Source organism: Parasteatoda tepidariorum, chromosome 10 (assembly GCF_043381705.1).
Source record: "Parasteatoda tepidariorum isolate YZ-2023 chromosome 10, CAS_Ptep_4.0, whole genome shotgun sequence".
Taxonomy (NCBI): domain Eukaryota; kingdom Metazoa; phylum Arthropoda; class Arachnida; order Araneae; family Theridiidae; genus Parasteatoda; species Parasteatoda tepidariorum.
The window spans coordinates 71552788-71565946 of record NC_092213.1 but is presented as its reverse complement, the minus strand read 5'-3'; the positions used below and the strand labels follow the sequence as shown (position 1 = coordinate 71565946).

The following is a 13159-nucleotide window of genomic DNA, read 5'->3' as shown; positions in this document are numbered from 1 at the left end:
TAATGCCATATTCTATATAACTTATTTTTTTTTCTATTGATAATTTAGAATAATTTAATTACTAAATTCATTTCTCTAACAATTGTTTTCTTCACCTCTATCATTGTTCTCTAACCCATTGATATCGGACTTATTGCGATAAAATAAATAACCCATAGATATCGACTATTACAATATTAGTTATCCAAAATTTCATCTCGCATGAAGAGCAGCAACATCGAGGTCGTTATTTGAGACTTCAAGGTCAAAACGGAAAAAGGCCGAAACTGCGACACATTTGTCTCGCATCCTGTGTAATGTATCAAGAACATCCATTTCAGGCTTAACAGTCACGCAGAAACTTAATGCAGGTGACATGTAATCTGCGTCTCTTGGACTGCGAAACACAAAAAGAACCATCTATCACGGTGCCGAGAACACCAGTCTTGGACAGAGGATGAATGGAGGCGGGTTCTTTTGAGTGGTGAGTTGCGATTCAGTCTGAACAGTGACTGAAGGCACGTTCTCATCTCTCTAGAATCCAGGAGTCGATATCAACCCTCAAACAGTGTCGAAAAGGAACACTAACCTCGAGGTGGTTTGATAGTCTTGCTACAACTATTGATACTACTTTAGTATGTATCACGTTAATTAGAGTTAAAAGCTATGACTCATATTAAAATTAAATTTTAATGATTAAAAATATCTTGAATACAATTGAACAACATTCTAGAATACAAGTGGGGGGTACACTAAGATTACTCACCAGGGCGTCATATCTAAACCTAGTCACCTTTTAACACTCAGGCACTGCTTCAACTGATTCCTAAATGGGTGCACCCCCTACAGCAAGAGGGAACTTCGCCAAACTCACCCTTTGGCTCACTTTATCGATGTTTCTGGCGCACTTACTATTTTGGGACTCCTTGCTCTACATCTGTCTTGGTAAGCATAATGGCAGACAAGCATATTAATGTTCATGTTTTCGGTATAAGGTATTCTGATAGGTCAGCGGTGCCGGGACGAGATTTTTGCATCCTGTGTGACACTTTTCTGTGGAACATATGGATCAATTTTCGTCTTTACGGACGATTAACGCCTATTCACATAAAACTCAGTGGTGAACGAATACCTCCAATCGGTGGATATTTAACGCGTAAAGCAGTGTTTCTCAACCACTATGCCGCGGCACTTTTGTGTGCCGCAAAATTCTTAAAATGTGCCGCCAAATATTAGAAATGATAAAATAAAAATTATAATTTTTTTTTTATTATGAGTAAAGCTTAAATTACTTTTTATAATTTTTCCACGTTTTAACTGCGTGAACATGTTTGTCGGCGATTGTATTGTCTCTGACAATCTTAAAATAAGATGGAAGTGTTTAAATTGTATATGACACACAATTTTAAAAAATGTTGTAAGAGCTAATCATTAAAGTAAGCTATGCAATTAATAAACAAATTAACAAAGGATAACTAAAAAAACAAATATATAAAAAACAAATTAACAAAGGATAACTAACAAAAATTAAGCTAACAATTAATAATTAGCAAAAAAACTAGTTAACAAGAAATCACAAAAAAATAACAGTTAATAATTATAGAAAACAAGCTAACAATTAATAACTAGCAAAAAAATAAATAACTGTTACTAACTAATAAAAAATTGGTCGAAAGAAATAATTAATCCTTTTTGTTGGTCGAGAAAAATTATTAATCCCCATTGTGCTTTTGTAGTACATATTATTTTATTTCACATTCATAATTATTATCACAATTTATTTAACACAGTGTAAAATAGGTAATTAAACAACTTCTAATCTAATTTTTTTCATTGTGTGCCGTAAAATTTCGAAATCGCTAAAAGTGTGCCGCAACAAAAAAAAAAGGTTGAGAATCACTGGCGCAGAGTGACATGCGATATCCCCGGATTTTAATCCCAACGGACACGCATTGGACAACCTAGGGGCTCAATTGAAACTCAAAAACCAGAAGAAAACATCTTTGCTGAAACAACACTGCACGCTTAAATTAATATAATACTATTTACTTATTTTTCACTACAAAAAAAAATATTGACTGCAATCGAAGAATAAACACATAATACAGTATAAGGCAAAACTTGAAGGTCAGTGAAAAAATTTTGGAAAAATGAACATAAAAAGAGTTTAAATATTCATATATAATTAATTTTTAAGGTGTTTTAAAAAATGAGCAACAAATTAGATTTGTAATTACTAAGTTATCAAAAAAGTAGTCTTTCCAAGTTATTATTTCAATTAAAGTAAAAGCTTTTTCGCTAACATAAAATGTAGCTCACAAAATATTTAGAAGCTTAAATAAGAGCAATTTTTCCGAATTACTTCAAATGTTCTGTAACTAGTTTTTGACTAAGTTCGGTGTCTCTTTCATACATTTCGTCGACGATTGTAGATTTCAACTCTAATAATGATGTAAAATGCCTTCCATTTGCATTAACTTTTCATACTAAGTCAACCCATAGGTTCTATATTGGGTTGAGACAACACCTCCTAGAATAAGGAAGGCCTCAGCACGGATCAATTTAGTAGTCCGATGTGACAAAGTTAACTGCGCAGTTGATGAAAAATAAGAAAGATGTCATTACGTTCGGGGTACTAAGCTGCGCAGTATTTGAAAATACGAAATATGTCATTACGTGTGGACTACTAAAGGATATTTATGGTAACCCGTGCAGAGGCCTACTCTTTTCTAGGAGGTGTTGGTTGAGATCTAGATATTTAGCTGGTCAATTCAAAAAGTATTGGCTTGAAACCAAATTTTTGTATTGTAACTTAAAAGAATAGTTACCTTGCTGTAATATCCAGTTCTTTCCCGTAACTATAATTTTACATTTGGTTTTGCCCATACTTTTTTTCAGAAATAGTTCTGACTATCCTAATATATTATAAATAATATAAAAGCTAAATCAGCCCATTGTTAGCCAAGGGATAACGGCTTTAGCATTAAAGGGGTAATGTGGTCAGCATTGCGCACAAACCACCTTTACTTTCCAGACAAGCTGATACCCATCGGTCTTCAAGCAGCCACTGAAAACTGTATAGGAGTTCTTTACAAGACAGTTCAGTGGCATACACACTGAGGTATTACGGATCATTATCATTAATATTAATATGTAAACTAGGATCTAATGTCTGAGTACAGTATTTTTTTTCAAAGCTAAAGTGGCAACCGAAGGAAATAATCACTTGATATAAGCAAATATATGCCACCACTTTTTTTTACATAGCTGTTTTGCATACCCGGACCAAATTTTTTGGCAAGGCATTAACGGGTTAAAATTATTTATTGGTGTCTTCTTTAGTGTCTAATCATGTATTGGAGTCGAGTTTACTTAATTTATTTTTTCTTATTTTATCCATAACCCAAAACCTGGAACACAAACTATAGTTTGTCTATGTAAATAAATCCCCTAGTCATTCTTCAGGAGTAGTGGCGTTGACTATTGTGATGAGGTTTAACTATTTCAGGTAGAGGTATTGGATCATTATGATCATAAGACATGTTTTAGTTCGGGTCCGCGAGAGAAAGAGAATCAGTGGAGCTATTTCTTGTTTCCATAGCAGCAGACGGCCATAGGCTTTGTGGCTAGGGGAGTTCTTTCTATGGACAAACTATAAAGTGTTCTTTCAGACTAGATTCAGTTGTTAAAAAAGTTAATGGTCCAGATTAATGCCATATTCTATATAACGTTGTCACATTTCATTTGATTGTTCACTTGATATATGATATATTCGTTGATATATTCACTTGATATATTCGTAGTCACATTTCATTTCGTTGTTCATTTGATTTAAATTATTGTAATTTTCAGACTGCAACAGGATACTGACTGAGCTTAACGGCAGTATAAACACTCCAAATTATCCATGGTACAGAGGTGTAACGACAGCAGAATGCATTTATGAAATAAGATTGAGACCAGGATATCTGGTCAATATTACTTTTCACGATGTAGAAATAGGTTACGGTGATAATGATGACTGTAATATAGATTATATACAGGTGAGATTCTTTTTTTTCCCAAATCACTAAAGAACCGGTACTCTTTGAAGTAATGCGTCTCTAAAGAACCGGTACTCTTTAAAGTAATGCGTCTCTAAAGAACCGATAATGATTAAAAATAACGTTTCATTTTTAACTTAAGTAGAGAAAATGGGGATTTTGTGTATTCTATGGTTAATTTGACATCTTTCAGATTTATGCATCATCACGTAAGCTCTACAACGCAAGTTTCGAAGCAACTGCGCATGCTCGCGTATTTTCCTGATACTTATCTTTACGTTATTTGGAGGAGATTAGCGTTATACAACTACAAGAACGAAAGCTTTGTAAACGCTTGAAGATTGTAGCTTAACACAGTGTTGTTTATAACTGTAGAGAAATTGGTAAAAGATACGAATAAAATTTAAAAAAAGGCAACATTATATTAAGTTTGTTTCAATTTTAGTTAAAATATGGGGAAAAATTATATTACAATGAGCCCCTTAGTGCCCCAACAAATGCATCCATAATTTTGCGGCTTGGCTGAGTGTTTAGTCACATACAGTGTGCATGTGTGTGTTCAGTCACACAATAATAATAAATAAGGCAAAAACTATAGAGATATAGTATACAAAACTATAGTATACAAAACTATAGTATACAAAAACTATTTGAAAGTTATAGAGTCATTTGAGAGCAAAAATATAATCTTGTATGTATATCTAGAGAACACAAGGCACCTTCAGAAAATTTTATAGTTTCCTATCGCTCTCCTTTTAAAGGGAAATATTTAAGATATTCTATGTGCCACTTCATATTTTAAAAGGTACATGATGGATGGGATGAGGGACGCTTCGCAGTCCTGGTGCCTAATAGCCAATACATACTAGGACTAGTTGTTTGTGGTGAGGTTCTTAAAATGTTTTCTGAAAGCTTTAGTCCGAAATTATCTACCACTCTAAAAAATATTTTTCAAGAATTGTAGTTGTTGGCAAACCTGCATACGGCTTGATTGGTAAAACTTTAGATTCTTGTTATTTAATAGTTTTGCTTTTAATTGTTTAAAAATTTTCTCCTCCAGGACATCAAACATTCTCTTGGTATGGTGGGCGGTCGAGATCTATATTGCATGAAACACATCTTGTAGAAATAATAAAAGGGCTTGAGAGTTGCAACTGATTATTCATAAAGTTTAATATCTATATTTGCTGATTACATTTTAATTCATGAGATCAACAGCAATGGTGTAGCCTTTATCTGTTTCCGATTCTAGATTCGTGATGGTGACACCGAAAAAAGCCCTCTAATTGCCGATATTTGCGGAAGTATGGAGTCATATTCTGTCAAGTCAACTAGCAATCACTTATGGATGAAACTCAAAGCTGGTTATTTTCTAAATGACGGATTTTATGCAAATTACAGCGCAGTAGCAATTGGTAAGATAAATAATTTTAGGTTTTCTTTTAAAGGGTAATATTTTAAGATTTATTAAATTTAGTTATTTTTATTATTATTGATCTTAACTTTGAAACTTAACTGGTTTTTTCCTCCTTTCATCAAACGTTAGTATTGCTTTGATGTCATTTTTGTATGACGTTACAAAACCTTCAAACTTAGAAATAAAACTAGAATTTTTTTTTTGTAATCTAATTCTGTTACAATCGATTAAGATTCTCTTCAAGTAGTGGATTTAAGGAAGTAACCTACGTCTATTAACGTTTTCATTTTGAAGGTCTCATGTAGACTTAAATTGTTACCGCATATTATTGAAAAATTTAATAATCTGCTTGTGTTAAAAATAAGTTGATCTCGTGTCTTGGTATTGACTTTACTTAAGGGGACAGTGAAGTAAAATTCTTTCAAAAATTTGATTTTTTGAATTTGACATCATCTATTAGCCTATACTTTTCTGATTAAGAAAATATATAGGTTTGCTAATTTTCATAAATTTAAAGTGCTTTAAAAGCAATAAAACAAAAGTAAACAAAAGTGCCACGCCCACATTTCAAGGTTTCGTTTTCTGTTTACTTTAGAATTCTACTGTTTTTTATGTTTTTTTACATTCTGCCTTGCGCCTAGAAACGAAATAAAGAAAGAAGCTCTTTTGTGGATCGTTAGTGACGGAATCTAACTTATTTATTGATTTATTGAAATTACATGCATTTGCTGACTTGTGTGCTCAATATAGGCTTATAAGTCATTGTCAAGTAGAAAATACAGATAGAACAATTCAGAGAAAGACATCACAAAGAATACATCCAGGGTTACGGTGGGATTCGAACCCGCTACCTCGAGATAAAACAAGTTATGGTGCTGGAGAGCTTTAAATTTATGAATTATTTTTAACTATATGTTTTTTTACCTTTAAATCNCTGCAGCGCCGCCAACAGTTGATACAAACATTCCCAATTGGTATGAGTAAAACTTTTTGAGCTACTCTTTTCAGAGAAATCGACTAAATTTTGCTATCTTTTATAGTTAGTGAGATATGAATTTTTAAAACCCCGGAGTTCTTTTATAGACACCCTGTATTACAATGAGCCCCTTAGTGCCCCAACAAATGCATTCATAATTTTGCGGTTTGCCTGTGTGTTTAGTCACATTCTAATAATAAATAAGGCAAAAACTATAGAGATATAGTATACAAAACTATAGTGTACAAAAACTATTTGAATGCTATAGAATCATTTCAGAGCAAAAATATAAGCTTTTATGTATATCTAGAGAACATAAGGCACCTTCAGAAAATTTTATATTTTCCTATCGCTTTCCTTTTAAAGGGAAATATTTAAGATATTCTATGTGTCACTTCATATTTTAAAAGGTATATGATGTATGGGATGAGGGACGCTTCGCGGCCCTCGTGGCTAATAGCCTGTGGTTAGGTTCTTAAAATGTTTTCTGAAAGCTTTAGTCCGAAATTATCTACCACTCTAAAAGATATTTTTCAAGAATTGTAGTTGTTGGCAATCCAGCATACGGATTGATTGGTAAAACTTTGGATTCTTGTTACTTAACAGTTTTGCTTTTAATTGACTAAATATTTTTTCCTCCAGGATATCAAACACTCTCTTGGTATGGTGGGGGTCGAGCTCCGTCTTTCATGAAATACATCTTGTAGAAATACCCCCTTGTCTTTAAAAATTGTGGGACGGGAATGTTAAATGTCTGGGTTTTTACTTTATAACATAGACGTGCATAAAAGGACTTGGGAGCTGCAATTGATCACTGATTCAGTTTAATATCTATATTTGTTGATTAAATTTTATTTACTGAGATCAACAGCAATGGTATAGCCTTTATCCAATTCTAGATTCGTGATGGTAACACAGAAAAAAGCCCTCTAATTGCCGAGATTTGCGGAAGTATTGAGACGTATTCTGTCCTGTCAACAAGCAATCACTTATGGATGAAGTACAAATACAAAGCTGGTTATTTTATAAGTAGAGGATTTTATGCAAATTACAGCGCAGTAGCAATTGGTAAGATAAATAATTTTAGCTTTTCTTTTAAAGGGTACTATTTCAAAATTTATTAAATTACTTATTTTTATTATTATTGATCTTAACTTTGAACTAAACTAGAATTTTTTGTTTTGTAATCTAATTCTGTTACAATCGATTAAGATTCTCTTCAAGTAGTGGATTTAAGGAAGTAACCTACGTCTATTAACGTTTTAATTTTGAAGGTCTCATGTAGACTTAAATTGTTACCGCATATTATTGAAAAATTTAATAATCTGCTTGTGTTAAAAATAAGTTGATCTCGTGTCTTGGTATTGACTTTACTTAACAGAGGTATTCGGAGTAAAGTGGTTCGGAATATCGAGGACCTACTGCAATCTAAAAATTAATGTCATTCCAAAATTAAAACCTTACAGAAAGTTCAACTTACAATATTTTAATTTGAATAACTGATGCTGATTGCTCCTGTATTATTTCTTTTTTTAATGGTTCATGAATTTTGAGTTTCGAGCTTAAACTCTAAGGTCATTAGAGACACACTTAACTCATAAGTTCATTTTAAGAGTATTGAATTTAAAAAGATAAATAATTTTTACTAGCTGCCCACCAAACAGAACGTGTTTTTCATAATATTGAATAGATATAGATAGTGTCCAATTTATTCTCTCTTACAGTTTCCAGCAAAAAGCTCATAGCGTAGGAAAAATTATTTTGATTTTTATTTATATCAAAATGAACAACAATGAGTATTATTACACCTTTCAGAATTTGTACAAGTTTCAGCTTTCTTACCCCATGTTTTCCGACTAATGCTCCGAATTGGTTCAAATGTGTGTATTTAATTAATTCGTATTCAAAAGTATATGTTTCCTTATGCAAAATAACCTATACCTTTAAGATGACCCCTCAAAGTTTGTTTCGGTGCCGTGGGGTTGGTCACTCCCCACTAATAAGGGGTTGGATATTTTTACGGATGGTTCAAGTGTGGAGTTCGCCGAAGAGACCGATAATGGAAGTAGGATAGAGCACAAGACCGGCTATGGAATTATCATCAAGAGAGATGGGATAATCATTAAGGTGGACTCCATTAGACTTTCCAACAACTGCAGTATTTTTATGGCTGAGCTGATGGCAATTAAAAGTGCATTTGATTGGCTGGCTATATGTGACTACCCGGACGCCACTCTTTTCACTGATTCGCTGTCATCGTTGCAAGCCCTAAGTGACCCAACTCCAAATAAAGGTCTGGTTTCTTAGGACAAGCGCCTTATCTGGGCGTCAGCGGTACGTCAACGTCCAGTTGGCGCCAACAAAATACTGGTTTGTTAGCTCATGGCTTGGTTTCTTAGAACTAGCGCCGTATTTGCGCGTCAGCGGAAAGTTGACGTAGAGCTGACGCCAAAAAATACTTTTTTGTTAGCTCAGCATGAGCAGTCGGTCAAACGCAGACATTATCTCTCATTGCGCATGCGTTAATAACGTAAACAAATATTTATTTTGAATTTGTATTGATTTTGTTATTGTCGACCAGTGTTTTAGAGAACAAATAATGACTTTGTCCAAGAAAAAACACATTATAGCTGAGCTAAATGAAGAGTGCTATGTTTAATGAAGAAGCTATGTTTAATGTCAAAATTAAAATCTTGGCTGATTTCAATGTGCTGTTGGATGTTGTCCGCCATTGCTTCTGTGGTTAACGTCACGTTGTAATCCAACTGCAGTTGAGTTGGACGGCACTTGTAGTTCAAGATGAGCGTTCGAGGACGTATACTATCAAACTCACAAATGGCCCAATCAGAGGTTAACGCTGATTTCCAGCTGACGGCGTCCTGTCCTAAGAAACCAGGCCTTAACAGAAAATACTAAACAACTATGGAGGCTAAACATTACATGTAACTGAGTCAGGGCTCACATTGGTATCCTAGGCAACGAGGAGGCGGATCAGGCAGCCAAGGAAGCCGTCAATCTCAGCCAAATCAATTTAGAGGTCCCAAGTTCCAAGGCCCAGATCAAAACAATCATCAAATCCACCAACCTAAATAGATGGAAATCAGAGTGGCAGAGCTCCGAGAGAGGTCGACAAACTTATATTTTTTTAAAAGACCCTTCCACCAAAACGACTACAACTTTTACCTAAACCAATTACTTACTGGACACAGGGTGTTAGGAGAATACCAAAACTGTACCTACTGTGGGGACAATCAAACAATCGAACACTTGATCATGAACTGTCCATACTTCCAGACACTCCGTAGAAAACATCTTGCAGGACAAAATTTGCATCAATGCAAAGTTGGTCTGTAGAAACATTGTTAAAAAAATTATAAAGGTAACATTGGAGGACATTCTGAACCACATTTAACTCTACTCGGAGCCTGCGAACACTATTGCTGGTGTCTTGTGTTTTTATCTACCATCATTTTAAACTTCTCTAGGATTTAACTTGTATTGTTTTTATCAACTTTTAATTTAACAAGTATTGTTTTTATAAATCTTTAACTGATTGTTTTGATTCTTAACTTGTTTTGCTTTTTAACCTTTATACCAAATTTTAATTTCTAATATTTTATCACTGTTTTGCATGCTTCTGTAAAGTTTTAACATTTATTGGTTTTGGGGTGATTTTGTAACCTTTTTACTACTTTACTATTTTAATTGGTTTACGCTTGTTTTATAGAATTGTTTTATAGAATTATTTTAGATATTCTGATTTTTATACTCACTGTTGATGTAACTTTTAGAGATTTACGTATTTTTAATGTATGTTTTGTGTGTGTATCTACTCTCGTATGCCCTTATATAGGGCGGGGCGAGATACAAATAAACTCATAACTTTAACCCTTTTGAAGGCCGTAGTAAGTATACTTACCACCACGTTTTACCACTTTTAATTTAGGTTTCCATTTTTCAATAACTTCAGCTTTCTTGAAGTGAGTTTGAATAAAATTGGTAACCATTTGTCACCTTTAAAAAAAACGTATAAAAGTTATAAAATACATAATTCCTTTTGAAGTTTGTAGCATTTAAGGAATTTATTTTATAAATAAAGAAAAATAAAAGTCAGTAGGTTGCTAATAGGTCATGTTAAATATATTTACCACCAAAAAAATGGCATTTTTATAAACTAGAGGAGTTTTTTTTTATATTTTTATATATCAATTACTGTTCTTAAAACAATTTCAATTCCATTAATACTTTAATTTACCTTTACTAGAAATAAAGGGCCCGTTAAAGGGTTAAGATAAGAGAAGCTTTGAAACTGCTCATTATTTTAGCAAAAAGTTTGAGCCATATTGTCTTTGTACCAATTATGGACTCTGCTTATGTGAAGGAGCATCATCTTTCTGATATCAAATAGTCTGAGTTTATAGTTTTTTTAGACTCCCCAAATATACTTATCCTAAAATTTCGTCTTTACACACTTCAGAACACATTTATAATGAAACCAACAGAAGTTTTAACCTCTCTTCCCAAAAGCATTTATGAAGAACTTTCATTAAAGTTGAGCACCGATATTTTTTTTTCATGTTTAGTTTCGATAATGACCACAAACGGTCAGTTCAGAGAGCATGGGATATTGCAGAATAAAAAGTTTCCCATGGGAGAAGATATACTCGTATACTGCGTGTCTCGTGAGAATGCTGACATTTTTTTCGAGTCTTAATTTTTATGACAAGCGGTGGATATGTGTCTCTATTTTTTTAAAGCACTTAATTTAGCAAAAAAATTATAGAAACTAATTAATAAAAACTTTGAAATGGTTAATAGAAACTTTGAATACACTAGATTAATTGTTAAGTTAACAAAAGTATTTGAATATAAAATAAATCAAGCCAATCAAAAAATACAACTGTCAACAAACCCCATCGTGTGATTTTTACTTTATTTTATGAGTGTTTCGCAAAATATCCAACAAACCGCTCAAAAAGTAATTATAAAAATCCCTTTCAAACATTTTGTTCTAAATTATCTATGAATATTTTAGAAATCTTTAAAGGGTGTTCTAATGATGACATTTCTAGAAAGGATGATCTTCTATATGGATGATATACTTGGATTTCTAAAACATAGATTCTAACATAGACCGATGCTGCTTCCATATTCATGCTAATATGGGCCTTAATTGCTGGAACCAATAATAGTTCACTACTTTTCTTTAATAAAAATGCGTTTTGATTTTAAAAAAAACAACTACTATACAAAGTTAAATTAATAAATTTGTAGATTGTGATGAATTTTTCTGTTCATCGTTAACGTAAATTATTTCAATTTCAGTGCTAAATCTGTGTAGAGATAAAAACGAAATAAATATCTGTGCACAGTTTTTCTACTTTAAAAAAAAGAAGTTTAATTTGCAAACATCATCTAAAAAAATCTCGTAAATTAGCCAGTAACTCTAAAGTAAAACTGGACGAAGTATTTTATGAGTTACTGTTTTTAGGGATGTTATTGTTGTTTTATTATTTCTTTATTCGCCACTCTTTTCACTGATTNTACTTAAATCTAAATATTGATTGTTTTCCTACTTAAAAATATCCTCATTGTTTTACAATTTTTAAAATTATTATGCCAATAAATATGTTGTTGCCATTACCAGCAAGCCTTGCTTCTGTAGAATGAAGAGAATTTAAAGGAGAGGAATGCGCTCCTTGCTTTTAACGCCATAGATGACCAAAAGTACGACTTTGCAACATGCATACGTTACAACTCGCTTTACAGGGAGATCTCATTCACACATCTCTCATCCATTTGCAGATCGTAATTTTGACATGAACTAGAGAACGATCATTCTCCGATCCAGTAGGAGTCCCCAGAGGTATTGATTTGTTACGGGAACTTAAAAGGACTTTGTGACCCTGACAGATTCAGCGTTCACCGCTCACGATTTTATGCACAGGAAGTCTGCGATTGGCGGGATTCAATCTTGGAAATGGGGTAACGCCCTACAATCTAGGCCATCCCGGCCTATCAATGTATATTGATCTTAATGAGCAGTTAATAAGTATGCTTAACAAAATTGTTTTTATTCATCTTCTCCGTTATCTCCATCTTAATATTATCATGATCTTCATTATTATTTTGTAGCCCATGATGATTGTTATCCTAGAGACAGCTTCCGTTGTGCAAATAACACTTGTATTCCAAAGAGTGAGGTTTGCGATGGAATAAAAAACTGCGAAAATGGTGCTGACGAGCTTGGTTGTGGTAAGAGAATCACTTTTAAAATCAATTTATATATATACAGAGATGCCAACTTGCTCCGCTTAGTAAAATAGTATTTTCCAGTGGTAGCGAAATTTAAGTTACTCTTAGTTTAGTATTTTATCTTTTAAATAATTTTTTCACCACTAAATAGCAAAAATTATACGTATTTTTTAAAACTAGGAAGCTTCGCCCCCTACTCGCTGGCGCTCGCCAACCCCCGGAACTGCTTTCGCAGTTCATTTCGGATTGCTTTGCAATCCGATGATCGCTTTACTCGCTCATTGGATACGTTCTTAACGTCTAGCTTTTGTATACTTATTTGAACACTGAAGTTCCGAAAACTTTTCACTGTAGAAAATTCTAAAAATGTGCATTTCAATATTAATTTGAAATTGCCAACAGTTCACATATTTTTCTTAATCACACTATTCTAAATTTCAGTTGTTGAGAAAAGTAACTGTTGTAAGTTTTGTTTTAAAGTCTTTCCCA

The 13159-nt window shown here is 33.1% G+C and overlaps 2 protein-coding genes across 2 annotated transcripts in view; both read left to right on the top strand.

Annotated features, from left to right (window-relative positions):
- LOC107449272 (uncharacterized protein CG3556-like) overlaps window positions 1–13159 on the top strand; it is a 184835-nt gene that overhangs the window by 37743 nt on the left and 133933 nt on the right. The gene's annotated exons all lie outside the window — the stretch shown is intronic.
- The window catches only part of LOC107437168 (low-density lipoprotein receptor-related protein 12), a gene marked incomplete in the record, with an annotated part of 24089 nt that overhangs the window by 4969 nt on the left and 5961 nt on the right, over window positions 1–13159 (top strand). Inside the window, 3 exon segments of the mRNA XM_071187104.1 lie at window positions 3832–4022; window positions 7315–7483; window positions 12551–12670. Of these exon segments, the coding sequence (XP_071043205.1) occupies window positions 3832–4022; window positions 7315–7483; window positions 12551–12670 (480 nt within the window).